Source organism: Hordeum vulgare, chromosome 5H (genome assembly GCF_904849725.1).
Source record: "Hordeum vulgare subsp. vulgare chromosome 5H, MorexV3_pseudomolecules_assembly, whole genome shotgun sequence".
Classification (NCBI taxonomy): domain Eukaryota; kingdom Viridiplantae; phylum Streptophyta; class Magnoliopsida; order Poales; family Poaceae; genus Hordeum; species Hordeum vulgare.
In genome coordinates this window covers 521,232,010-521,257,935 of record NC_058522.1, presented here as the reverse complement: position 1 = coordinate 521,257,935, position 25,926 = coordinate 521,232,010, and the positions used below count along the sequence as shown (strand labels likewise).

The 25,926-nt window shown below is 42.7% G+C and overlaps 2 protein-coding genes across 2 annotated transcripts; both read right to left on the bottom strand.

Annotated features, from left to right (window-relative positions):
• Positions 1–6,226: 6,226 nt before the first annotated feature.
• LOC123452114 lies at positions 6,227–7,015 on the bottom strand. The gene has a single exon (XM_045128699.1). It carries the CDS (start codon positions 6,665–6,667, stop codon positions 6,227–6,229), a length of 441 nt encoding a protein of 146 aa, XP_044984634.1. The 5' UTR covers positions 6,668–7,015.
• A 103-nt stretch (positions 7,016–7,118) lies between these two features.
• Positions 7,119–11,498, bottom strand: LOC123452113 (ornithine aminotransferase, mitochondrial). Its single transcript, XM_045128698.1, has 10 exons — positions 11,353–11,498; positions 10,990–11,098; positions 10,624–10,854; positions 9,495–9,654; positions 9,350–9,405; positions 8,471–8,623; positions 8,181–8,278; positions 7,868–7,948; positions 7,529–7,762; positions 7,119–7,428 (listed from the first exon to the last, which is right to left on the bottom strand). Exons 1-10 carry the CDS (start codon positions 11,460–11,462, stop codon positions 7,290–7,292), a joined length of 1,371 nt encoding a protein of 456 aa, XP_044984633.1. The 5' UTR covers positions 11,463–11,498; the 3' UTR covers positions 7,119–7,289.
• Between the last annotated feature and the right edge of the window lie 14,428 nt (positions 11,499–25,926).

Here is a 25,926-nt window from a genome sequence, read left to right as displayed (position 1 = left end):
AAAACGTTTCATAAAACAAAAAAATCTTGGACTGGGCAGGCCCATGTAAAAACTTCCTATATTACGCTCTGCACACTGGAAGAATATCCAACACACAGTATGGGCCGGCCCATGCACAGGCGCCTGCTTTTAGTTCCATTTATATATTTATTTTCAGTTTCGTTTTATTTTTTATTTTAAATAATTTAGAACTTCAAATAATCTTAAAAAAATTTAATAACCTGAAAATTATAAATCAACACATTTCAAAAATTAATATGTTTGTGACTTCAAAAACTGCTCGGAGTTTTGTAAAAAATGCTCGCATATACAATAAAATGTCGCAATTTTAGAAAAATATTTGTACAATAAGAAAAGTCCATGATCTCAAATACAATTCCATGTATTAAAAATTAATAAAGGCATTTTAAAAAATTCTTTCTAATTCAAAATATGTTAATGCATTTAAAAAAGGTCCTAATATTTTAAAAATAGCTAATGCCTATTTTGATAGTTTATTTTTTTTATTTAAAATTTTCCGATCCATTTTTCTTTATTTATAATTTAAATAATTTAGAATTACAAAAACTTTTGCATACTAAAAAATAGGAATTTTGAATTAAAATGCTGACGAATTTTTATTTTGAATTAAAATATGATTCAAAAAAAACGTCGGGTTTTTTTTTGCAAATTCCAAAACAATGTCCATGAATTTAATAAATATATTACTGATTTATAAAAATGTTTGTTTATTCAGAAAACTTCATGCGTTTCAAAAAATGTTTGTGAATTTAAAATAAAATCCTCCAACATCAAAAATTATGTTCGTCTTTTCTTGAATTGGTCGCCAATTCAAAAGAAAATATTTAAACCCGTTCGAAATATAAAAAATATTCACGATTTTTAGTAAATGTTTGTAAATTGTAAAAAATGTTCTCAATTTTAAAATTGTTCCCATATTTGTAAAATTGTTCACGAAAGGTCTAATGTATGTAGTTAAACATTAATGCTTCTAAGTCTATGTGATAATATACTTGTGTGAATTTTGAAGAATTAACTGTTGAATGCATCGGATTATTATTGTATGTTTTCTAAAAAAAATCTTGAAATTCAAAATAAATCTTTGAGTTACTAAGATTTTTGAAAATGTAAAGATTGCTTCAACTTGTGAATAAATTTAAAAGAAGAAACATCTTCTTGCTTTGTGTACAAAATTTCTAAATCAAGCGATGATATTTGAACATAATGTGTCCATCGTCATTGGAGATTATGTTTTTTTCTTCCGTGGCAACGCACGAGTCATTTTGCTAGTAATAATAAAGCAAATAGGGTTTCTGGTCGTCCGTCATTAAAATTATCCTTAAAGTTGATAAAAGTTACCCACTAATACCACCCGTAAGTATAAAAACGATTCGCTTTTCGGATTTCAGAAAACGTCGCCCTGTGTTGTGTTTATAAAGTACTGATATATAGATATACCAGTAACACAGAACTAGTGCGATGGTCAGAGGTTTGATCCTCTAGGCTAGAGACCACGGTTCGATCCCTGGCGCACCACTTTTTCTCTCTCTTTTTCCCATTTTTTTCATGGGCCGGCCCATGTGCAGCTCAGGGCATCCTGTTTAGTATTTTTTTTACTTTTTATTCCTGTTTTAGTTTTTTCTTCTCTAAATTAATTTCAGATTTCAAAAAAACAAAAAAAATTAAAAGTTTTCCGTTCGAAAAATTTAGAAAAATGATAAACTGTTTGTGTATTTACAAAATATTCAACAAGTCATAAAACGTTCATGAGTTCAAAAATTGCTCACATATTATACAAAAAATCACGATTTCATATAAATTGTCATGAAATAAAAAATGTTCATGATTTTTTAAAATGATCCGATATTCAAAGCATATTCAGGAATTTGGGAAACATGTCTATCAACTTTTAGAAAATGTTTGTAAAAATTAAAACACATATGTTAATAATGAATAAAACTAACTGTCGCTTACATAAAGGTTTTATGATTTTATTTAGTTCGATAAGAAAAGGTTTTCGTGTTTTGTAGTTTGCTTAGCTAAAAAATATATTTTGTGTGATGCCTTAACAAATCAAGCCGCGATGAGCATCATATTTTAGTTTTTGAAATTACATTTTAAAAGTGCCTTATATCATCATGACATCACTCAGATATACTTTGTGAAATAACATTTCAAAAATCCTTATGCCATTATTGCATTGGATTTATACCTTTTTACATCTATCACACCTGCATAACCTGATAGTTTTTCTTCCGTTGCAACGCACGGGCATTTTTGCTAGTAGTGTTATAAAGACAAAAGGATGGATAGTGCCAAAAACAACATTGTTCACATATGGATTTCTCTTTTATGTTTCTCCTTCTGCATTTTGAATTTTGTTCTGGATTTTTTAGGGGTTTTGGACATATATGTGATGAACATTCCTTTTTTTCAAAAAAATTGACACATCTAAAACTGATTTTTTTTAAACTTGTATCATGTGAGCACTTGAGTGATGATACCACCTGATATTCTCCCTGTCGTAGGGGTTGCCGACGGCGATGGTGGCGATTGCGGCAACACGGTGGGCGGTGGTGGCAATCACGGAGACAATGGTGGCTCGGTGATGTGGCATGGGCCTCATGGTATAGGGGTAGTTAGGGTGATTTTTCAGGGGTCGTGACAAAAAATAGGAAAAGAGCAACTAACGGATCACCTTTCTTTGGGCCAACTTCTCCAATGCCAAAATTTATTGTGGAAAGGGCAGCTATCGCCTGTCGGAGATGCTCTAAGATGGATTTGGATTTCACGTGTCTTCTTGAAAACCAACGCCATAATAGTTCAATGGAGCACTACGTCGTCCTACTAGAAGATGAGGACTAGCGGGCTATTTCACTCATATTAATTACCAAACAAAAGGAGGCAGCCATTGAAAAACTTGCATGAGAGATGCAACATTCTTTTTTAAGGAAAGTGTACTATACTAAACTGGTAACAATATTTGTCGACCAAACACATAACTAACTCAAGAATGCCCCTACTCAACTTTTACCATACTTGGTCGGGTCATGGTTGCACTAATTATTGACGGTTTTTGGTGTTCTGGAAAGGGTGAAACTTTAGGGAGTCACATTATCCTGAGTCTCACTGATGATGCCGTCGTGGAGGACCCATTATATCGGGTGGGGCTAATAAAGCTTGGAATTCGAGGTTCGTTTTGAAATCCTCATAATATGTTTTCTTCTTTGAAGTGTGTCTATTTTTATTTGTGCATGTACTTAGATTTTTCCATGGAGTTTTGGTGGATAATGGATGGGTCTTCAACTCTTGTCAATTATTATTGCCTCCGTAGTTGGAGGCTTGTAGCCTGCTCCCTTGGTTTTTACTCAGAGCTATATTTCTAAACATTGGGTTCCAAAATCCTAGTTGTACTTTCCAAACCAACCAACATTCACATTACATGCCAAATTCTTTTAAAAAAATCGATAAGTTTCTCTCCACATATGAAACCCCGTCCCATGAAAATGACCGCGCTCCGGTACAGTTATTGTAAATGGACATTATTTCATGTATACCCTTTAATGGCCATTAATTCGAAAGCACGCATTGATGCCCTCCATGAATATTCCCTCCATCTCCTAATATAAGAGTGTTTCTGATACTGGTTATATTATGAGACGGATGGAGTATTATATACTAGCCTCCGATAGGGTTGTACATGGTCTAATTATGCAAAACTACTAGGACTTGTCGTACACTTCTCCACCAAATCATCCAAACCCTAGTTTCGGGCCTTGATGTCACTTTGTTTTTTAGAACAAAGAGACAAGTTGTGTATGGATTTAAATTAATAAAACCCACTTAGCATTCCCACTAGTTTAAACACATCACCACGAAACTTAAAAGTTGCAGGTAAAGGATATGGCAAAAGGGCATATCCAAAACAAGATCATGATCGAGTTCTTTTGTGAGTTGGAAAAGATTTGTTTTGATGGCACTTGTGAAGCAACCCCTAGACCCACTTGGCCATTTGACAACTTGACCACCTTGTTGATCTCTCATGACATAATCTACCAACAAATTCTCGGGTGTGATCGATGAAAGCAATTGAACTAACCATGGAACACTTTGCTCCTATGTTAGTTTCTTGTTATATTGTTTTGGTGTAGGATCAAATTAATCAACCAGAGGAAGGTGAATGGGAGATTCAAAAATATGATCCAAGTGTACCACAACTTTTGTTAGGCCGGAAGACAGAGCGGGGCAAAACTGGGCCCATAAACCCCACGAGCTGCTAATGGGCCGGAAGTACCAAAGGGTCGTAACGACGATTAAAGTCCCACTGCCATTGACGGGCCGAATTGGCATAGATCCTTATGAGTTGGACGGTCTCGGGTTGTAAATGGGCTACAAGCAAGTAGGTTGTTAGTGCATCAACCCACTAACTTTTTCCTAAATCTTGTGGGCCTTCGACTAGCCTGACCTTTTTAACTGAATTGGCCACAGTTGGGCTCATTCCATGTGTCAAATTATACATATGTATAGCGTTCCTTGGATGGTTGACATCTATCATAGAGTAGGGCTGATTTGTGGCTCCGTTGGCGAATGAGAAGCTGGCACGTGGAAAATTGTCATTGATCAAAGTTGTTAACTAGTATCGGATCCGAAACCTGCACCTGGTGGCTTAATGGCGGCCCATTATGATGGTTTCCACGCGTCGGTTACCCTTGAAGAAAATATTTCCAAGACCTGTTAGTTATCATCATGAAAGTGGGCAATTCCATGAAGAAAAAAGTGATTATTTTCATGGAACACATCCCTGATAGCACATGTATCGTATCTTGATCCTGTCATAAAATCTTCACGGATGCACATGTGTGATGAAAAACGTGACCTACTATGAGAAACATGTTTCACCAAGTTGACTGTAACAACAACCAAGAGAGCTCACTGAAGATGCCCCCTCGCATCACCCGTTGTCGTCCACGCGCCGAATCAGGAAGGTCCCAACAGGTTCTTGGCCAGCACAACCCCAACGTCACCGCCACTGCGCCACCACCCACACCAGCCAACCATCGAGGCACAAGCGGCTGCCCGCAGCCAAAGTCGCCCACGACATGCATCGTAGGATGGGTCGGGTCTGGATAGTGTAGCATGGTCCATAACACGCATACGCAGATTTGAATGAATATAAGAAATCTTGTTCTTCTTGAAAAGGGGCACGAGGTGGAACTGGTTTGCACGCTCTTTTCTCCTTCATTGTTAATATTTCTCTGTTTCCGTGTATAAGTCATCTTAGGTTGTGCACCGTACCAGGAGGAAGAGGAAAACAAGATAAATTAATGTTAATTTATTAATTAATAGCATTACATGCAATCAATTAACCACAACATGTCGTGTTAATTAATCTTAAGTCATTAAAAACATACACGGTCCACGTTTCTTATTGGTTGATTCCTTTATTCATGACAAAAAACAAGAAACGGGGTGAAACTTAATGCATCGCGTCTAAGTATTTTTAAAATTATTTAGTTTTCATAAGATGACTTATACATCGCGACGGAGGGAGTACCCGAAAGCTTGAGAAGCTTCTACTCTTTTTTTTGGCGGTTGTCCTAATAAAGGCGGGCTATTTAGAAGGAAAAGAAGGATGAGCCCTTCATCCACGATCCAAAAAACGATATTTGATTTAACAGAGGCAATAACGAATCTCAGGCAATAATAATCGATAATGATATTTGGTCGACCTTTCTTTTTCTTGAGAAGGGGATGGCAAACAAACTTATTTTACCAGCAGCTTTAGTTACCGCGACGCGAGATCATACGATGCCCCTTTTTGGCCCTTAAAATTTCCTTGTTCCTCGAAACTGTGACGCGTCTTCGAAGAAAATGCCGCTCGTTTCTCAAGAAACGGACAGCAAAATCGTTTGCAAATGCCACCCTTCACAGCGAACGTTGGCCGACTATCGGCGTCCATAATACATTCACAGCTCCACCAAATTTATAGGTAAACAGCCCCACGTCTAAATATGTACGGTCGTATCAGACACCATCGCGATCTAATTAAGACTGCAAAGAGCAAAATCATGCCTACGTGCACGTACACGAAGCAGTCATGTTCGGCGTAATCAAATCAGCAGCATGCATGCAATTGCAATCGCAATCGCATGGCCAAACGGCAGCGACGACGAGACAGCATCGTGCAATGCCGCCGCGGGGCAGGGCAGCGGCGCGGTACGCCACGCTACGTCCACGCGCAGGCGACGCAGCCGCAGAGGCATGCGAGGACGCGCCGCGCCGAGCCGGCCAGCGCGGCGGCGCAGCGGCGGACGGGGCCGACGTCCACGTCCACGTCGCACTCCCACCCGGGGCACGGCCGGAGCAGGACGCGGCACCGGCGGCGCCAGGCCCTGCTCAGGCATCCCCTGTCGCGCGGCGTGACGACGATGGCGGACTGGAGGTAGGCGGACGCGGCGTGCTTGAGCAGCTGGTTGCGGATGGGGATGTTGGAGGTGTCGAAGTCATGGACGTCGGAGGAGCTGCCGCCGCCGCCGCCGCCGTGGCCCAGCTCCGTGAGCACGTCCCGGAGGCTCGTGTACTCGCTGCTGCTCCAGCTCGACGGCCTCGACCGGGCGGACCGGGGCGGCGACGAAGGTGCCTCCGGCGTCTGGGCGTCAGCGTCCATCGCCGTCGCCAAGGTCCATGCGATTCGTCAGCCTTCGGGAGCACTTGGGAGAACAACGGCGATTGTTAGCTTCGGAATCTCAACCCGGCGATTGCTTCAGAATCTCAGGCCCTTATTCTGAGACGCTAATAAAATTTGATATAGTAGATATAAAGGGGATAAGGAGGAAAGGAAAACGAGGTTAAAGCACTTGGATTGATTATTAACGTGCTTGTTTTCTAACGGCAATGCCTAAATGTAGGAGCTTCTGTTGACCTGGCCAAAGCTGTTAAAATGAAAACAGACAATAATAGCAACGCTACTGCATGATCAACGTGACAGCGGAAATATACTGTGTTGATACCATCACCATAGGAATAGCTGAAAACCAATGGGCACTCGTATATACTTGGTGATGAGCATGGGGGTGAGAGAAGCATAAAGGAAGAAGACGCAACGTGACCACAAATAGTAACGAGAATGGCCAGATGGATCGATAGACAAATTCCATTTATTTACAGTGAATGTAGCAACGGCACATTTTCTGAACAGAGAGTGCGACATGGAGCGGTATACCACACTGAAAAATCCATGTTCTGTTATTCCAGAGTACCCCATCTCTGGTCGGATGAACGGTCGCCCTTTATAAATCCCGACCACACCTATCGCAGGCGGGTGTTTTTGCCTCCGATTCTGGTTTCTTGATCTGCTTCTGCAACTGCGGCAAGTCATGCTCAAGCACATCGCTAAGTGCCTTTGATGCCTCTGCGAGCTCCTCGGGACTGGAACCACAGGTTTTGGGGATTAGCAAGCGAACACGATCACATAATACGCTGTCAGTAAATGCAAACTTCTGATAAGACATGGGCGAATGGGCCATACCTGATCGAAATGGGAGGGGCTAATCGGATTATGGTGTCATGCGTGGGCTTTGCTAGAATGCCCCTCTCCTTTAGCTTGATGCAAATATCATATGCAGAAGCAGGGTATAGAGCTTTGCTGCTTAGGTCTACAGCATTAAGCAAACCTCTCCCGCGTATTTCCCTGATAATATGAGGAAATTTCTGCTGAACCTCTTGTAACTGGTCCCTGAACTCCTGACCTAACTCCGCGGCTCTGCAATTAAGTATATGGTCAGAAGAAGAAGGGATAATGGAGTTGTATATTGGAATAGAAATTATGTAGACAGTTACTGGAGTTCCTTGTAACAAATTAATGTACCTTTCAACAAGACCTTCATCTTTGACCACTTTCAGTGATGCGATTGCCACAGCACTTGCCAATGGGTTTCCACCAAATGTACTGCAATTGATCAAATGTAACTGTGTAAGAGTAATTTTAGGTACAAGACATACACAAAAATAACACTGAAAATAACAGAGATTACACCTGAATCTAGAGTGTAATTTCCTAGTGTGATTGTCAAAACTAGACGACAGCATGTCGGGACTTATGCTCACTAAAGACAAAACTGAATCAGCTTACATTTAACTTTGCTTTAGAGTGAACTAAAAAAAATAACAGTGGTTCACACCTTCCATGTTCTCCTGGCTTGATACACAGCATGATATCCTTATCAGCAAGAACTGCACTGACCGGAACTACTCCAGCACCTAGTGCCTTGCCTAGAATCTGGAGAGTTGAGATACATTGTCAAAAAACAGAATTGTAGCTGCTATCCTAGAGCAAAATGAAACCTCACCCACCAGGTACTAGTGTACTACAGTAGTAGAAGAGGAGATAAATAGAGAGTACAACCTCACCACCAGGTGCTTGTGAAGCAAGAAGAGGAGATAAGTAGAGAGTATCAGAAAAGACACTTACCACCATATCAGGTCGTACATCTTCCCAATCACATGCCAACATTTTACCAGTTCGAGCTATGCCTGTTTGGATCTCATCATCAATCATCAGAATGTTGTGCCTAGAACACAAATCTCTGACAGCTTTCAAATAACCATCTGGTGGGATTATTACCTATACGTATTTGCAACAGAATAGAGCACATATTCAGAAAAATGGTGGCATCAGGACATCAAACAATCATGATATAACAGAAACTTGGATACAGGCACCATAAATGTCACCTATAGTAAAACTAGCCCTATCATTTTAGCACTTTGGTTAGCCAAGGGACTAATTACTCACTGTATTTTTTGTTATAATGAACTACTCAAGTTATCTGAATACTGGTAGGTGATTTAAAATATCCATATATACATGTTTTCCAATCATGTCAGACATATGGCATGGTGATTAAACCGCAGTGCTTGGATCTCATCACTTGCAATTTATAAACCAGGACGGTGTGCAACGAAAGGGTTCCCCTAATGAGATATGTATATCCATATCATAAAGTACTTTCTTGTTAAATTTTTTCTATTTTACAAGATTATTATTCTACTGTTGATCATTTTAATGCTACCACATCTAGTGCATCTTGACATTTAAGCTGGAAAATGTGCTCAAGCATATACGCAATTTTTTAGTTATACTCTTAGATGTAACCAGAAAGTGCATATCATGCAGAGCTAACAAGCTCTTCCAGTCAATTAAATTCTCAAACTGAGTTGGATAAGAACACAGTACCACTATGCAACATCAACTAGGGGAGAATTAGTTTCTAGCTATATAGGAAATAGCTAGGAAGGGAGGATAACCGAAAATTCAAAAAAAAAAGGCCAGTAACTCAAAGATTCATACCCCAGCTTCTCCTTGGATTGGTTCAAACAAAAAACCGCATATGCGATCCCCATGCTCTGAACAAAATAGCTTTGTCAGCATGCTTGTACACACTAATAGCAGTAGCATATGGTTGGCACTTGACAGAGCTCCATGAATTGTATACCTTTAAAGATTTTCTCCAACCCATTAATGTCTCCGAAATCAACTTTAAGATGGCCAGGAACCAAAGGACCAAAACCACGAGTTGCATCGTTGTCACAGCTCATAGATATGACTCCCAATGTCCGGCCATGGAAACATCCACAGCAAGAGACAATCAAAGCCTGCAAAACTCCGAACATTTGACAAAAGTAGGTATTAATGGGCTTCCAGCTTCTCAAGGTATTAACCACTGCATTTGCCAAGACATAAAATATGATAATTTTCCTTTAGATGTATCACAGAGCGATCAAACACTTAAGAACAAGTAGGAAAACAGACACTGCTTCAGCAGCTTTTTGGCACCTGTCATTAAGTTTTTCATTTATTTAATACAATAATATGATATCTATATGTGTTTTCAGGATATCCGGAGAAAATAAGCAAGAGCACATATCTGAACACCATTGTGCTAAAGCATGGTATATCTCCGATCACCACATGTAGGCTTAAGTTGGAGGCTATCATGCTCTTATTTTGATGATGTTGTGAGAAAGGAATTTATGACTTGTGACATGTTTACTCTATGGTAAATGATATTGAAGTTAGATGGATTCTGTTATGTGATGCTTTCCTCTTACATTTTTTCTCATATGTCATCAAACAAATACTTTAAGATATATTTGCTTGCTTGATAAGAAAAACACAACTAACCAAACATCATCATCCGCGATAGTGTTAAACAGACCCTTAAGTATTTTATTTTATTATTTTTTTGAACGAAAGGGGTTTCCCCCCTACCCCACTTTTTTATAAATGGAGCAGAAAAAGCCCATAGACCAACTACATAGCAGTTTTACCACACCAACCGAAAATGACCACAGGCAGACCCCAACAAAGGAAGCTGTCCTGGAAAGTGCAAGTCTACTTTTTTATTACACCAAGTATTTTATTTATTTATCTGCGAAGAAGCCTTAACAGTTAACAGGCCATCCAGGGAACAGAATATGCTAGACAGATGTAAGTCAGAGCTAAATTGAAAGCTAGGCATGTTAGCAGGTCAGAAATCCATTGACGCACCAGCAGACCCCAATACTGGAAAAAAAAAACTAATAGGATTAAAATGAAACATGTATCATATCGTGAAGTTATACCTCATTCTTTGGTATATTCTTCTTTTCATAGCCCCATTTTCTTGCCAATTTAATAGCTGTTTCCACTCCTTCGGCTCCAGTGTTCATTGGCAACATCATATCATACCCAAACATGGTCGTCAAATATTCCGCAAAGACTGGGAACTTGTCATTGTAGAAAGCTCTGGAACTAAGTGTAAGCCTTTCTGCTTGTTCTATCAAAGCTCTTAGGACTTTTCGATGGCAATGGCCCTACAAGGGAATTGACAAACACGAAGATCATTTATGGCCATAAATAAGTTGTCTCGAAGAACGCACACCAGTTAATTCCGATCTGTGAAGGTCAAATAGCACTCGGATAAAATGTCTAATTGCAGAGAAGATAACCTGATTGACTGCAGAATAAGCAGAGAGAAAATCAATATATTTGTTGCCTTCAGGGTCCAATATATGTGAACCTTCCCCTTTGGAAAACACCATGGGAATCGGATGGTAGCTGCATGCAGTGAAATGCTGAGCTCAGCAAGAATTTCAGACTAGAAATTTGGGTCATCGCATCATGAAAATAGAAAGCATGATTTTGAAGGTAATTCAGAAAGATCAGAATCTCATCTATATTTTCTATCAATAGAGCAAAGAAAGCACTAAGAAATGTCAGCATCACAACTAAATGCAGCAATAATCAAATCCGAGGTATGAAAGCAATCAACGGGAGAGGGTGCTGATCTAGAAGCAAAGCAATCACCGTACTTGTGCGCGCTGCAGTCCTGCTCCATCCGTATGAGCTCCTCCGAGGACAGCGTCGCCGCGGCGCGCTCCCCCGCGGGCGCCGAGGCGGAGCACATCCCCCTCCGCGCCATCGCCAGCGCCCGCGCCGCACCCCGCCGCGCCACCGCCGCCGCCGCCGCCGCCATCTCCGCCCTCTCCCTCCCGGCGCGCGTGCGCTTCACTCGCTTCTAGGGTGTGGGGTGTGGTGGATGCGTCGTCGTACGTATACAAGCCGTGCCAGTGCGGCGCCGCGGTCCAGCCTTCCTCTTGTTGGTAGTAGTAGTACCGGAAGTCCAGAACACGCCACCGTCCGTCCAGGGCGAGTTACTTTGGCCGCGGTTGCTTCCGACGTTGGGATGCGGAACTAAAGTTGCTCACGGCGTCTCTGGATGGGGGCGGAGTCGACGGAGTTATCCGTGCGCCTCGGCCCGCCGTCGACTGCCGTTTTGGTTACGGAACTAGTCAGAGTGGGGGGAGAAAGAGAGAAAAGTGGAACGGCGTGCGCGTGTGGCGATGGATCGGGCTCGAGCCACGGCTAGCCAGTAGTCCCGAAAATAGATTTTCTAGCGATTCCGGCACAGTTTTTCATGGAAAACGATTAGGAAAACGCTTGGGAACGGCGCGCTGGCCGAACGACCTGCCGGTCATCTTCACAAACGCACGCGCTATTCCCTCCTTAGACAGTGACGTGCACTGTTTTTTTTTCTCACCTGTCACCGATTTGCTTCAACCGGTCATACAGGGGCGACTTGGAGGGCGACAGGGCCGGCGGCTGCTCCGACGACAGGACCGGCGGATCCGGCGACAGGGTCCGCGGCGGCGGCGGCGGCGGGCACGTTCTCCAACGACCTATTCTTCCTCTCATCTCTGTCACATCTATTATCCGTTCCCATCAGATCCATGGTGGACGAAAAAGTTATATCCGGCTACATGAGGGGCTGCAACCAGAATGGCGACGGTGGGCGGGTGATCCCATGGTCGGCAGGTGAGGTTGCTGCATGAGGATCTGCAAGGATGATGTCGCGAATGCTACAACCACGTATCACAAAAGCTGCAAGCATCCAAAAAAAAGTTACAACCGTTGATAAAAAAAGTTACAACCACGTCTGTGAGAGTTGCAACCAAACTTCACCGGAGTTTTGTAGCCGGAGTTGCAACCATGATGAAAAAATGTTGCAACCATTATACAATTTTGGTACATCAATCATTCTGTTTTGTTGCAACCATATTGTTTTTTTGCTACAACCGTTGGCATGGCGAGCTGCAACCATGATGGGAAAATGCTACAACCATTATATTTTTTGTTACATCCTCGTTCTGTTTTTGTTGCAACCGTATTGTTTTGTTGCTTCCACCGACAATTTTTATTCTTCACGTGAGGCAAAATGCTACAACCATTATACAAATTTGCTACAAACGTCATTCTATTTTGTTGCAACTGTATTATTTTGTTGCAACCGTATTCTGGCAACGGAGCTCATCCCGGAGCTTGAGCCCAAATCCATGACAGCCCGTGATAGATGGGGAAGACCCTCCTCGAGCTAATCCTGCCTGCCACCGCCGCGGATCCGGCCGCCGCAGTCGTGGATCGGGGACGGACCGACGTGGGGGCAGAAGGCTCCGCGGTTGAAGCTTTTCTAAAAAACGACGGGGAGCGACCATGACTGGAGCTGCAAGGACGGCGACCAGCGGCGAGGACGGGACGGCTTTGCGACGCGGCGCGATGCGGTTTGTGGCGCTGCGGTGGGGACGAAGGCGGCTTGCATCAGTGCGGGGTGGGATGGGGCTGCGCTCGAAAAAAAAAAGAAAAAAAAAACACAGATCGAACGGTAGGGCTGGCTGCATCGGGAGGCTAGGGTACGACCGACGCAACTACTTGGGCCGGCGCGCCGGCGCCTAGCAGTGCCCAAACGATTATTATAATCAATCGGATGATAATAGCGACACTTAGGAGATGTGATAAAATGATTTTATCTTAAATCTTGCATTTAATTTATAGATAAAATAATTTATAATGGATCACCTCTTAGCTTTATCTTCAATAACTAACTATTTCTACAAATATGATGAGACATATTGTGTTAAGAGATCACCTCTTGTTTTCTCTTAAATAAGAGAAGACAAACTTTTTTATGAGTTCTTTCCTTCACCTCATCATTCATCCTACATGGTACTCGTAAGATAACACCATTGTACATGCCCTTAAGTCGCCTCCTTCTAGCGACACGTGCCCTCACGACACCACATCCCATCCTTATCCTCTCCACACCCCTACGACATCATCGTGTAGGTCTCGCTCTCGGCCGCCTCGGGCGCCAACTTTCTCTGCTTCTCCTCATCCTTCCACCGCATCGGCCTCCGCCGCCTCCTCTATATCTCGACAAGCTCCGCACAAACAGCGACCATGTCAGGCTCAATTGCACGGCGCGCCTCGCCTTCTCCTTCCGCCTCCTTGCCTCCCTCATGGCTCCCTGCTTCGCCGCCAAGGCCGCCTACAAGGCCTTGTGGTAAGCCACCTTCACCGACCGCGTGCCCTTCATCGCCAACGACGTGCTCAGCGACGTCCTCGCCTGCTCCCTCGAGATGGTGTCCTCGATGTACCGCAGTGCCGTCTACCTCCTCACTTGCGTCCTCTTCCGCCTCATCTACCACCTCCAGTGCCTCTGCCTCGAGGACCTCGCCGGCTCATTGCTCGTCGAGGTGGAGGAGGGCATGATGGGGGCGGAGCGCGTCCTTAGGGAGCATCGTTGGGTCGCGCGGTGCTGCACTCGAGCTGAAAGATGGAGCATCGCCGTGGCCGTTTTGGTGTTGTGATGGAGTTTCGCCGGCCCGCCATTGGTGCTGCGTTGGAGCTTCGCGGGAGTTGCAGTGGAGAAATGTCGGGCCACCAGAAGGATAGTCAGGGCTGCAATGAAGCTTCATCGGAGTTGCAATGGAGTTTCGCCGGCCGTTGTTGGTGTTGCGTTGGAGCTTTGCCGAGGCTACAATGAAACTTCGTTGGATGCTGTTGGTAATGCGTTGGAGCTACGGCCACACCACATTGTTGCAATGGAGCTCTCTGGGGTGCCAGACGCGTTGCATTGAAGTTGTCGCTCGCTAGGGGAAGGTTTCCTAGAGAAATCATACGGCTGATTTGTAGCTGGCGTCTTTTTCATTTTGAGATTCATGCAGGTTTTATACAATATATCTTCTTGTGTGCAAATATATATAGCAAACTAAAGAGAGCAATGCATATACTTACGAGTCACACAATGCCAGTTTTTTCATATCTTTTGAACCAAAAGTCCATTATTCAAACTTTTTATATATTTGAATTCATCGTGACAATACCTTCAGGACAATATCAATTTCGGATATTTGAACCACTTTTTATTTTTATATACTTCAATTATCTTCGAAATCAGTTTCATAAAATATTAGAATGTTTAACTATTTAATAAAAGTTATTTCCATGTCGAACATTTTCACAAGCTAGAACATGGAAGTCACAAACACACTGAAATAACTTTGATATATTAGAAAAATAGAAGTTTAATGATTTTATAATGGGCGACGCTACCCGTCGACCGACGCTGCCTCCACGGCTGTTTAATATGGGGCCATCCAGCGGCTTGACCATTTCCTCATTACCGCAACAAAGGCTGCATTGTGAAAGCTTTTCCAACATACCTCTTATTGTAGAAACATTTGTAGCAGATTCTTTTGTTAACTTTTCTGAAACATGAGCGTTGTTGCGAAAGAATTTCTGCAACATAGATAACGTTGCAGAAAATTATCGTGTTTACTTTTTCGCAACATGGATGTTGTTGCAGAAGGACATCTCAACATAAATGATGTTGTAGAAAAATTGTCAAGCTGGTAGAGGCACGCGTCCAATGATGAAGGTCCTAGCTGGCCGATTAGAGATTGTGCTTCATCTGATTAAACTCGTATCTAACAGTTGCGCATGCGGCGAAACTTTACACGGGATCGACTGGTTGATTGTAATCATTTCCCATTTATAATACTAAATTCCGCACAATGAAACAAAAAAATCCACATATTTCATATAACCAATTTCACATATTTTCACACACTGGAATAAGCAACTTGTCAAACACACTATAAAAGATTGAGTGAAATAAATGGACTGCAATGCTACAATTAAATTTTGTTTGAAATAATCAATGACATATTTTATACAACCCATTTCACATATTTTCACACACTAGAAACAAGCAAATTGAGAACAACAATGAAATATGTTTCATATATTTGAAAAACACTAGTTTCATATATTTGAAATAATCAATTTCACATATTTTAAATAGCCCATTCATATATTTTCACACACTAGAAATAAGCAAATTGAGAACAACAATGAAATATGTTTCATATATTTGAAAAATATTAATTTCATATATTTGAAATAATCAATTTCACATATTTTAAATAACCCATTTCATATATTTCCACACACCGTAATGAGCAAATTGACAAACGCACTTAAATATGTTTCATATATTTGAAAAATACTCTTTTAATACATTTGAAAAATAATTAATTTCACATATTTGAAATAACCCATTTCACAATTTATATTTTTTTAGTATTTCAAATAATCAATTTCACACAAACTGGTTTCAACCATTTAAGAAAATTAAATTCAGAAAAGTGGTTTCAATCATTTCAATGAATTCAAATTTTTTTAAGTAACGTGGTTTCAATTATTTCAATGAATTCACAAACTTATTTCCCTTATTTCAAAATGTTTGTTTCACTTATTTTATAAATTAATTTCACTCATTTCAAACATTTAAATTTAAACATGTTTGAATGTATTCCATATTGATCTTGTTCTAAAGGTCTTGGCAGAAGGAGTTCAAATGTACTCTCTGTGTTCCTAAATATAAGTTTTTTAGAAGTTTCACTAGAATACTATATACAAATATATATACAGACATAATTTAGAGTGTAAATTCACTCATTTTTTTTGTATGTATTCCTCTAGTAAATTCTCTAAAAAGGCTTATATTTAGGAACGGGTGAGTATTCAAAAAAATCAATATTTTTTGGTTTAGAAGATAAAGATGATTTAAGTGTAAAAGAAGAGAGGGACCGCACATGCACTTTTCAGGCCATGCGTGTGAGTACTCGTACCTGAGCCATTCCGAGTGCTCCACCGTGGACGGGTGCTAAGCATGCCACATAAGCTAAAACATGACATGACACAACAATTAAGGAGGAGAGAGAACACTTTGGTGATCCGAGGAAGAATCAATGCTAAGCACGTGAACCTATGCAAACCACTTAAATGAGAGAAGTTGGCCAATGCATGAAAGTGTTTAGGTGCTAAATCATTAAATAAAGTGAGCTTAGCAACAACAAGCTAAGCACCTATGCATTGAAAAGTTAAGTTGCTAAGCTATTTAATGCACTTAGCACCTCATCTAAGCACCTTTGCATTGGAAGAGGCCTGAGAGAGACAAGCATGCATGCACCTGATTAGAGGTGGGACCCGTATGATGATTTGACTTGAATTCATATTCAAGAGGTAGGTTGTTAATACACCATTATGTAACTGAAGTGGACCCCTGCCTACATGAATCTAGATGAAACTGGACGGCAGATTCTTCACGAGCACGTCACCGAACTATTAGAGCAAGTACAATAAGGTAAAGTCAGCAGGCTATAAGTATTAAAATATTATATTTTTGGTGAGTTGGATGAGAGAGAAGAAGAGAGAGAAGGGATGCGGGCTCTTCGTGAAGAGCTAGCTCTAGCACGTGCTCCTAGGTGCTTTGTGAGAATGAAAGGTGGACCATATATGATAAAAGTAGTACTCTTTTATAACGGACTATTGTATAAGCTAGCTATAAGATAGACTATAAGATGGCTTATAGCCAGCAGTTGGCTATACTATTAACCATGCTCTTAGAAATGATTTTTACACGGTAGTCCCCACTCCATCGTCCAAACCGCCCTACCGATGCACGCATGCCCAGATGCCCCACTTCTTTTTTGTCGGTCGTCTCACCGTGCGGTTTCGGTTTCGGCATGTGGCACGCCATGGGCAGGAGCGTAGCTACACACACCAAGCAATGGGGTGTTTTGTATTTCAAAAAAACAATGGGGTGTTTGTTTCTTCGCCTCGATTTTAGCCTCTTTGTAATTGTGATTCAATAGTCTCGTTGAGCTAATACAACCTCTAAATCATGGTTTGGACTTTGTTTGGCTGACTAAAAAACCTTAGGTTGCATGATAGCAAAAAATAGATGCACGGCGGTTGGTTTCAAGTCTATGCTCCTCGGTTGCGATGTGTCGTTGTTTGGTTAGTGCAAAACATGTGGTGGGGTAGCGTATTCATTTTAGTAGTGAGGTTACCAACACACAGAGTCATAGGCATAGGCATCGGCACTAAGCCACATTCACACCACTTACTGAAGTAGCATTGGTATAATAGTGTCTCAAACAGTCATACACATTAAACAAGACCGATAACAAAGTTCAGAACCTACATGCTAACGAATATCGACTACAAATACCTCAATCCTAGGCCATGGCAAGGTTTTGGTCGTGCTAGCCGCACTTGATCACCACCTTTGTGCACGAACAGTCGAAGATGGTGACCCTGAAAGTATAGTGTGTTAGCACCTTGAATGTTAGGAAATAGTTTATTTGCAAGTGGCGAGCAATTGCGAGCACCCTTTGTTAACATCCCTAACAGTACCACACCATCGGCCCAACAAGTTACCAAGGCCGATGAGGAAACGACCCAAGACCCGGTGAGGAGGACAAGAAAGCCCAACCAGCGAGTAAGTGGCGAAGAGTTGGTGAACTAGGGCTCTCGCATAAGAAGTTGGGGGTCTAAGAAAAGAGGGCATCGAAGATCGATCAGGCAACCCGGCACCCGACGATGGTGGCTACCTACATTTTCCCTACCTCGACTCCAATCCTCTGTTTCTCTGTTCTTCCAATTATGAAAGAACAATTGCTCCCTAATGTGGTTTTGATAATTGATCACAACATATGTATCATTGTACTAATATGCTTATCCAAGTATATTTCAGAAAAGTTGAAAAGATGCATTGGTTAAAGGCTTATGTGGAGATGCCCCTTGGTGCAAGAAAGGAATAAGATTGACCCAAGTTTCAAGCTAGAAGACTCTTCATTTTATATTTGTGAGGAATCACTTTTGAGTCCATAGGAAAGCCAATACTATTAAAAGGGGGTGAGGTATTAAAATGAACTGGTTGCTCAAGTGCTCATAGATAGCCACCAAAAATACTCAGTCATTTTCCCACATAACCATTTTGTCCAAAGCCACATACACAAAATCGGTGCCACCAACTATCTCAATTTGGCTCTACCGATTTTCATCCAAGACAGAACCCTAGCCAAAGCCACCAAATCGGTGCTACCGAGTTTAGGTGACCAACTTTCTGTTGCCTCGGTACACAAAATCGGTATTTTCGAGTTTGGGTATTGGTGTCACCGAGTTGTGTCATCTGAACGTTAGCCACCTTTTTGGTGTCACCGAGTTGTGTATATCGGTTGCATCGAGATTCAAAAGTTGTTGCCTTAAGTGCAAGTCGGTACCATCGAGTTCATGACTTCGGTGTCATCGAGTTGATCACTTTAGGTGTAACGGTTGGATTTGTTGGAATTATGCCCTAGAGGCAATAATAAATGTATAGTTATTATTATAATTCTTGTATCAAGATAATAGTTTATTATCCATGCTATAATTGTATTGAATGAAGACTCATTTACATGTGTGGATACATAGACAAAACACCGTCCCTAGCATGCCTCTAGTTGGCTAGCCAGTTGATCGATGATAGTCAGTGTCTTCTGATTATGAACAAGGTGTTGTTGCTTGATAACTGGATCACGTCATTAGGAGAATCACGTGATGGACTAGACCCAAACTAATAGACGTAGCATGTTGATCGTGTCATTTTGTTGCTACTGTTTTCTGCGTGTCAAGTATTTCTTCCTATGACCATGAGATCATATAACTCACTGACACCGGAGGAATGCTTTGTGTGTATCAAACGTCGCAACGTAACTGGGTGACTATAAAGATGCTCTACAGGTATCTCCGAAGGTGTTAGTTGAGTTAGTATGGATCAAGACTGGGATTTGTCACTCCGTATGACGGAGAGGTATCTCGGGGCCCACTCGGTAATACAACATCACACACAAGCCTTGCAAGCAATGTAACTTAGTGTAAGTTGCGGGATCTTGTATTACGGAACAAGTAAAGAGACTTGCCGGTAAACGAGATTGAAATAGGTATGCGGATACTGACGATCGAATCTCGGGCAAGTAACATACCGAAGGACAAAGGGAATGACATACGGGATTATACGAATCCTTGGCACTGAGGTTCAAACGATAAGATCTTCGTAGAATATGTAGGATCCAATATGGGCATCCAGGTCCCGCTATTGGATATTGACCGAGGAGTCTCTCGGGTCATGTCTACATAGTTCTCGAACCCGCAGGGTCTGCACACTTAAGGTTCGACGTTGTTTTATGCGTATTTGAGTTATATGGTTGGTTACCGAATGTTGTTCGGAGTCCCGGATGAGATCACGGACGTCACGAGGGTTTCCGGAATGGTCCGGAAACGAAGATTGATATATAGGATGACCTCATTTGATTACCGGAAGGTTTTCGGAGTTACCGGGAATGTACCGGGAATGACGAATGGGTTCCGGGAGTTCACCGGAGGGGGGCAACCCACTCCGGGGAAGCCCATAGGCATTTGGGGGGGTCACACCAGCCCTTAGTGGGCTGGTGGGACAGCCCACCAATCCCCTATGCGCCAAGAGAGAAAAAAAATCAAAAGAAAGGAAAAAAAAGGAAGAAGTGGGAAAGGGGAAGGACTCCCTCCCACCAAACCAAGTAGGACTCGGTTTGGGGGGGAGAGTCCTCCCCCCTGGCTCGGCCGACCCCTTGGGGATCCCTTGGACCCCAAGGCAAGGTCCCCCTCCCTCCTCCTATATATATGGGGCTTTTAGGGCAGATTTGAGACGACTTTCTCACGGCTGCCCGACCACATACCTCCATAGTTTTTCCTCTAGATCGTGTTTCTGCGGAGCTCGGGCGGAGCCCTGCTGAGACGAGATCATCACCAACCTCCGGAGCGCCGTCATGCTGCCGGAGAACTCTTCTACCTCTCCGTCTCTCTTGCTGGATCAAGAAGGCCGAGATCATCGTCGAGCTGTACGTGTGCTGAACGCGGAGGTGCCGTCCGTTCGGTACTAAATCGTGGGACTGATCGCGGGATTGTTCGCGGGGCGGATCGAGGGACGTGAGGACGTTCCACTACATCAACCGCGTTCTCTAACGCTTCTGCTGTACGATCTACAAGGGTACGTAGATCACTCATCCCCTCTCGTAGATGGACATCACCATGATAGGTCTTCGTGCGCGTAGGAAAATTTTTGTTTCCCATGCGACGTTCCCCAACAGTGGCATCATGAGCTAGGTTCATGCGTAGATGTCTTCTCGAGTAGAACACAAAAGTTTTTGTGGGCGGTGATGTGCGTTTTGCTGCCCTCCTTAGTCTTTTCTTGATTCCGCGGTATTGTTGGATTGAAGCGGCTTGGACCGACATTACTCGTACGCTTACGAGAGACTGGTTTCATCGTTACGAGTAACCCCCTTTGCTCAAAGATGACTGGCAAGTGACGGTTTCTCCAACTTTAGTTGAATCGGATTTGACCGAGGAGGTCCTTGGATGAGGTTAAATAGCAACTCATATATCTCCGTTGTGGTGTTTGCGTAAGTAAGATGCGATCCTACTAGATACCCTTGGTCACCACGTAAAACATGCAAACAACAAAATTAGAGGACGTCTAACTTGTTTTTGCAGGGTATGATTGTGATGTGATATGGCCAATGATGTGATGTGATATATTGGATGTATGAGATGATCATGTTGTAATAGAAATATCGACTTGCACGTCGATGGTACGGCAACCGGCAGGAGCCATAGGGTTGTCTTTATACTAACATATGTGCTTGCAGATGCGTTTACTATTTTGCTAGGATGTAGCTTTAGTAGTAATAGCATAAGTAGCACGACAACCCCGATGGCAACACATTGATGGATGATCATGGTGTGGCGCCGGTGACAAGAAGATCGTGCCGGTGCTTTGGTGATGGAGATCAAGAAGCACGTGATGATGGCCATATCATGTCACTTATGAATTGCATGTGATGTTAATCCTTTCATGCACCTTATTTTGCTTAGAACGAGGGTAGCATTATAAAGTGATCTCTCACTAAAATTTCAAGACGAAATTGTGTTCTCCCCGACTGTGCACCGTTGCTACAGTTCGTCGTTTCGAGACACCACGTGATGATCGGGTGTGATAGACTCAACGTTCACATACAACGGGTGCAAAACAGTTGCGCACGCGGAACACTCGGGTTAAGCTTGACGAGCCTAGCATGTGCAGACATGGCCTCGGAACACATGAGACCGAAAGGTCGATCATGAATCATATAGCTGATATGATTAGCATAGGGATGCTTACCACTGAAACTACTCTCGACTCACGTGATGATCGGACTTGGGATAGTGTAAGTGGATCATGAACCACTCAAATGACTAGAGAGATGTACTTTTTGAGTGGGAGTTTAGCATATAATTTGATTAAGTTGAACTCTAATTATCTTGAACATAGTCTAAGTCCACTTTGAATATATTTGTGTTGTAGATCATGGCTCACGCAAGTGTCATCCTGAATTTTAATACGTTCCTAGAGAAAGCTAAGTTGAAAGATGATGGAAGCAACTTTGTAGACTGGGCTCGTAATCTTAAGCTAATCTTACAAGCTGGAAAGAAGGATTATGTCCTTAATGCTGCGCTAGGAGATGAACCACCCGCTACGGCTGATCAGGATGTTAAGAACGCTTGGTTAGCGCGTAAGGAGGACTACTCAATAGTTCAATGTGCAGTCTTGTATGGCCTAGAACCGGGACTTCAACGTCGCTTTGAGCGTCATGGAGCATTTGAGATGTTCCAGGAGTTGAAGTTTATCTTTCAGAAGAACGCCCGGATCGAGAGGTATGAGACCTCCGATAAATTCTATGCTTGCAAGATGGAGGAAAACTCGTCTGTCAGTGAACATGTGCTCAAAATGTCTGGGTACTCAAACCGTCTAGCTGAACTGGGGATTGAACTCCCGCAAGAAGCTATCACTGACAGAATCCTTCAATCACTGCCGCCAAGCTATAAAGGCTTTGTGTTGAACTACAACATGCAAGGGATGAACAAGTCTCCCGGCGAGTTGTTTGCGATGCTGAAAGTCGCAGAGTCTGAACTCCGTAAAGAGCATCAAGTGTTGATGGTGAGCAAGACCACTAGTTTCAAGAGAAACGGCAAAGGCAAGAAGGGCAATTCGAAGAAGAGCGGCAAGCCTGTTGCCAATCCGCCGAAGAAACCCAAGGCTGGACCTAAGCCTGAAACAGAGTGCTTCTATTGCAAGGGTATGGGTCACTGGAAGCGCAATTGCCCCAAGTATCTGGCAGATAAGAAGGCGGGCAAAGAAAAATCAGGTATATTTGATATACATGTTATTGATGTGTACTTAACTGGCTCTCGTAGTAGTGCCTGGGTATTTGATACCGGTTCTGTTGCTCATATTTGCAACTCGAAACAGGAACTGCGGAATAGACGAAGGCTGGCGAAAGACGAAGTGACGATGCGCGTAGGAAACGGTTCCAAGGTTGATGCAATCGCCATCGGCACAGTGTCACTTCAACTACCATCGGGATTAGTGATGAACTTAAATCATTGTTATTTAGTGCCTGCGTTGAGCATGAACATTATATCTGGATCTTGTTTATTGCGAGACGGTTACTCTTTTAAGTCTGAGAATAATGGTTGTTCTATTTCTATGAGTAACATCTTTTATGGTCATGCACCGAATGTGAGAGGATTGTTCATATTGAATCTTGATAGAGATACGCATATACATAACATTGAGACCAAAAGAGTTAGAGTAAACAATGATAGCGCCATATTTTTGTGGCACTGCCGCTTGGGTCATATTGGTGTAAAGCGCATGAAGAAACTCCATGCTGATGGACTTTTGGAGTCACTTGACTTTGATTCACTTGACACGTGCGAACCATGCCTCATGGGCAAGATGACTAAGACTCCGTTCTCCGGAACAATGGAGCGTGCAAGTGACTTGTTGGAAATCATACATACCGATGTGTGTGGTCCAATGAGCGTGGAGGCACGCGGCGGATATCGTTATTTACTCACCTTCACTGACGATCTAAGTAGATATGGTTATGTCTACTTGATGAAGCACAAGTCTGAAACATTTGAAAAGTTCAAGCAATTTCAGAGTGAAGTGGAAAATCATCGTAACAAGAAGATCAAGTTCCTACGGTCTGATCGTGGGGGTGAGTATCTGAGTTTCGAGTTTGGTACTCACTTAAGACAATGTGGAATTGTTTCGCAGTTAACACCGCCTGGAACACCACAGCGTAATGGTGTGTCCGAACGTCGTAATCGTACTTTATTAGAAATGGTGCGATCTATGATGTCTCTTACTGATTTGCCGTTATCGTTTTGGGGTTACGCATTAGAAACAACTGCATTCACTTTAAATAGGGCACCATCGAAATCCGTTGAGACGACACCATACGAACTGTGGTATGGCAAAAGGCCAAAGTTGTCGTTTCTTAAAGTTTGGGGATGTGATGCTTATGTCAAAAACCTTCAGCCTGAAAAGCTGGAACCCAAAGCGGAAAAGTGCGTCTTCATAGGTTACCCAAGAGAGACAGTTGGGTACACCTTCTATCTCAAATCCGAGGGCAAAGTGTTTGTTGCTAAGAACGGAACTTTTCTCGAGAAGGAGTTTTTCTCGAGAGAATTGAGTGGGAGGAAGATAGAACTTGACGAGGTTGTCGAACCTCTCATCCCTCTGGATGGTGGCGCAGGGCAAGGGGAAACCTCTGTCATTGCAACGCCGGTTGAGGAGGATGTTAATGATGATGATCATGAAACTCCAGTTCAAGTTTCTGTTGAACCACGCAGGTCGACGAGATCACGCGCTGCTCCAGAGTGGTACGGTAATCCCGTCTTATCAATCATGTTGTTAGACAACAATGAACCTGCAAATTATGAAGAAGCGATGGTGGGCCCAGATTCCAACAAATGGCTAGAAGCCATGAAATCCGAGATAGGATCCATGTATGAGAACAAAGTGTGGACTTTGGAGATGCTGCCTGAGGGCCGCAAGGCTATTCAGAACAAATGGATCTTTAAGAAGAAGACGGACGCTGACGGTAATGTGACCGTTTATAAAGCTCGACTTGTGGCAAAGGGTTTTTCACAAGTTCCAGGAATTGACTACGATGAGACTTTCTCTCCCGTAGCGATGCTTAAGTCCGTCAGAATCATGTTAGCAATAGCTGCATTTTTCGATTATGAAATCTGGCAGATGGATGTCAAAACGGCGTTCCTTAACGGTTTCCTTAAGGAAGAGTTGTATATGATGCAACCCGAAGGTTTTGTCGATCCTAAAAATGCTGACAAGGTGTGCAAGCTCCAGCGATCCATTTATGGACTGGTGCAAGCATCTCGGAGTTGGAACAAACGCTTTGATGAGGTGATCAAAGCATTTGGGTTTATACAAGTGGTTGGAGAATCTTGTATTTACAAGAAAGTGAGTGGGAGCTATGTGGCGTTTCTAATATTATATGTGGATGACATATTACTGATTGGAAACAACGTAGAGCTTTTGGAGAGCATAAAAGGTTACTTGAATAAAAGTTTCTCTATGAAGGACCTAGGAGAAGCTGCTTACATTCTAGGCATTAAGATCTATAGGGATAGATCAAAACGCGTGATAGGACTTTCACAAAGCACATACCTTTATAAAGTTTTGAAGAGGTTCAAAATGGAACAGTCCAAGAAAGGGTTCTTGCCAGTGTTACAAGGTACGAGATTGAGTAAGACTCAGTGCCCAGCAACTGATGAAGATAGAGAGCATATGCGCTCCGTCCCCTATGCTTCAGCCATAGGCTCTATCATGTATGCAATGTTGTGCACTAGACCGGATGTTAGCCTGGCCATAAGTATGGCAGGTAGGTTCCAGAGTAATCCAGGAGTGGATCACTGGACGGCGGTCAAGAATATCCTGAAGTACCTGAAAAGGACTAAGGAGATGTTTCTCGTGTATGGAGGTGACGAAGAGCTCGCCGTAAAAGGTTACGTCGATGCAAGCTTTGACACAGATCCGGACGACTCTAAGTCGCAAACCGGATACGTATTTATTCTTAATGGGGGTGCAGTAAGCTGGTGCAGTTCCAAGCAAAGCGTCGTAGCAGATTCTACATGTGAAGCAGAATACATGGCTGCCTCGGAGGCAGCTAAGGAGGGTGTCTGGATGAAGCAGTTCATGACGGATCTTGGAGTAGTGCCGAGTGCACTGGATCCAATAACCTTGTTATGTGACAACACTGGTGCCATTGCCTTAGCAAAGGAACCAAGGTTTCACAAGAAGACCAGACACATCAAACGACGCTTCAACCTCATCC

Bases quoted from the DNA above. Each gene is read 5' to 3' on its own strand.
- LOC123452114 (XM_045128699.1), bottom strand. From the start codon at position 6,667: ATGGACGCTGACGCCCAGACGCCGGAGGCACCTTCGTCGCCGCCCCGG.
- LOC123452113 (XM_045128698.1), bottom strand. From the start codon at position 11,462: ATGGCGCGGAGGGGGATGTGCTCCGCCTCGGCGCCCGCGGGGGAGCGC. The intron at 9,406-9,494 runs GTATACAATTCA...TATTTTGTTCAG, and splicing joins GTTGGAGAAAATCTTTAAAG to AGCATGGGGATCGCATATGC. The intron at 8,624-9,349 runs GTATGAATCTTT...AAATACGTATAG, and splicing joins CAATCCAAGGAGAAGCTGGG to GTAATAATCCCACCAGATGG.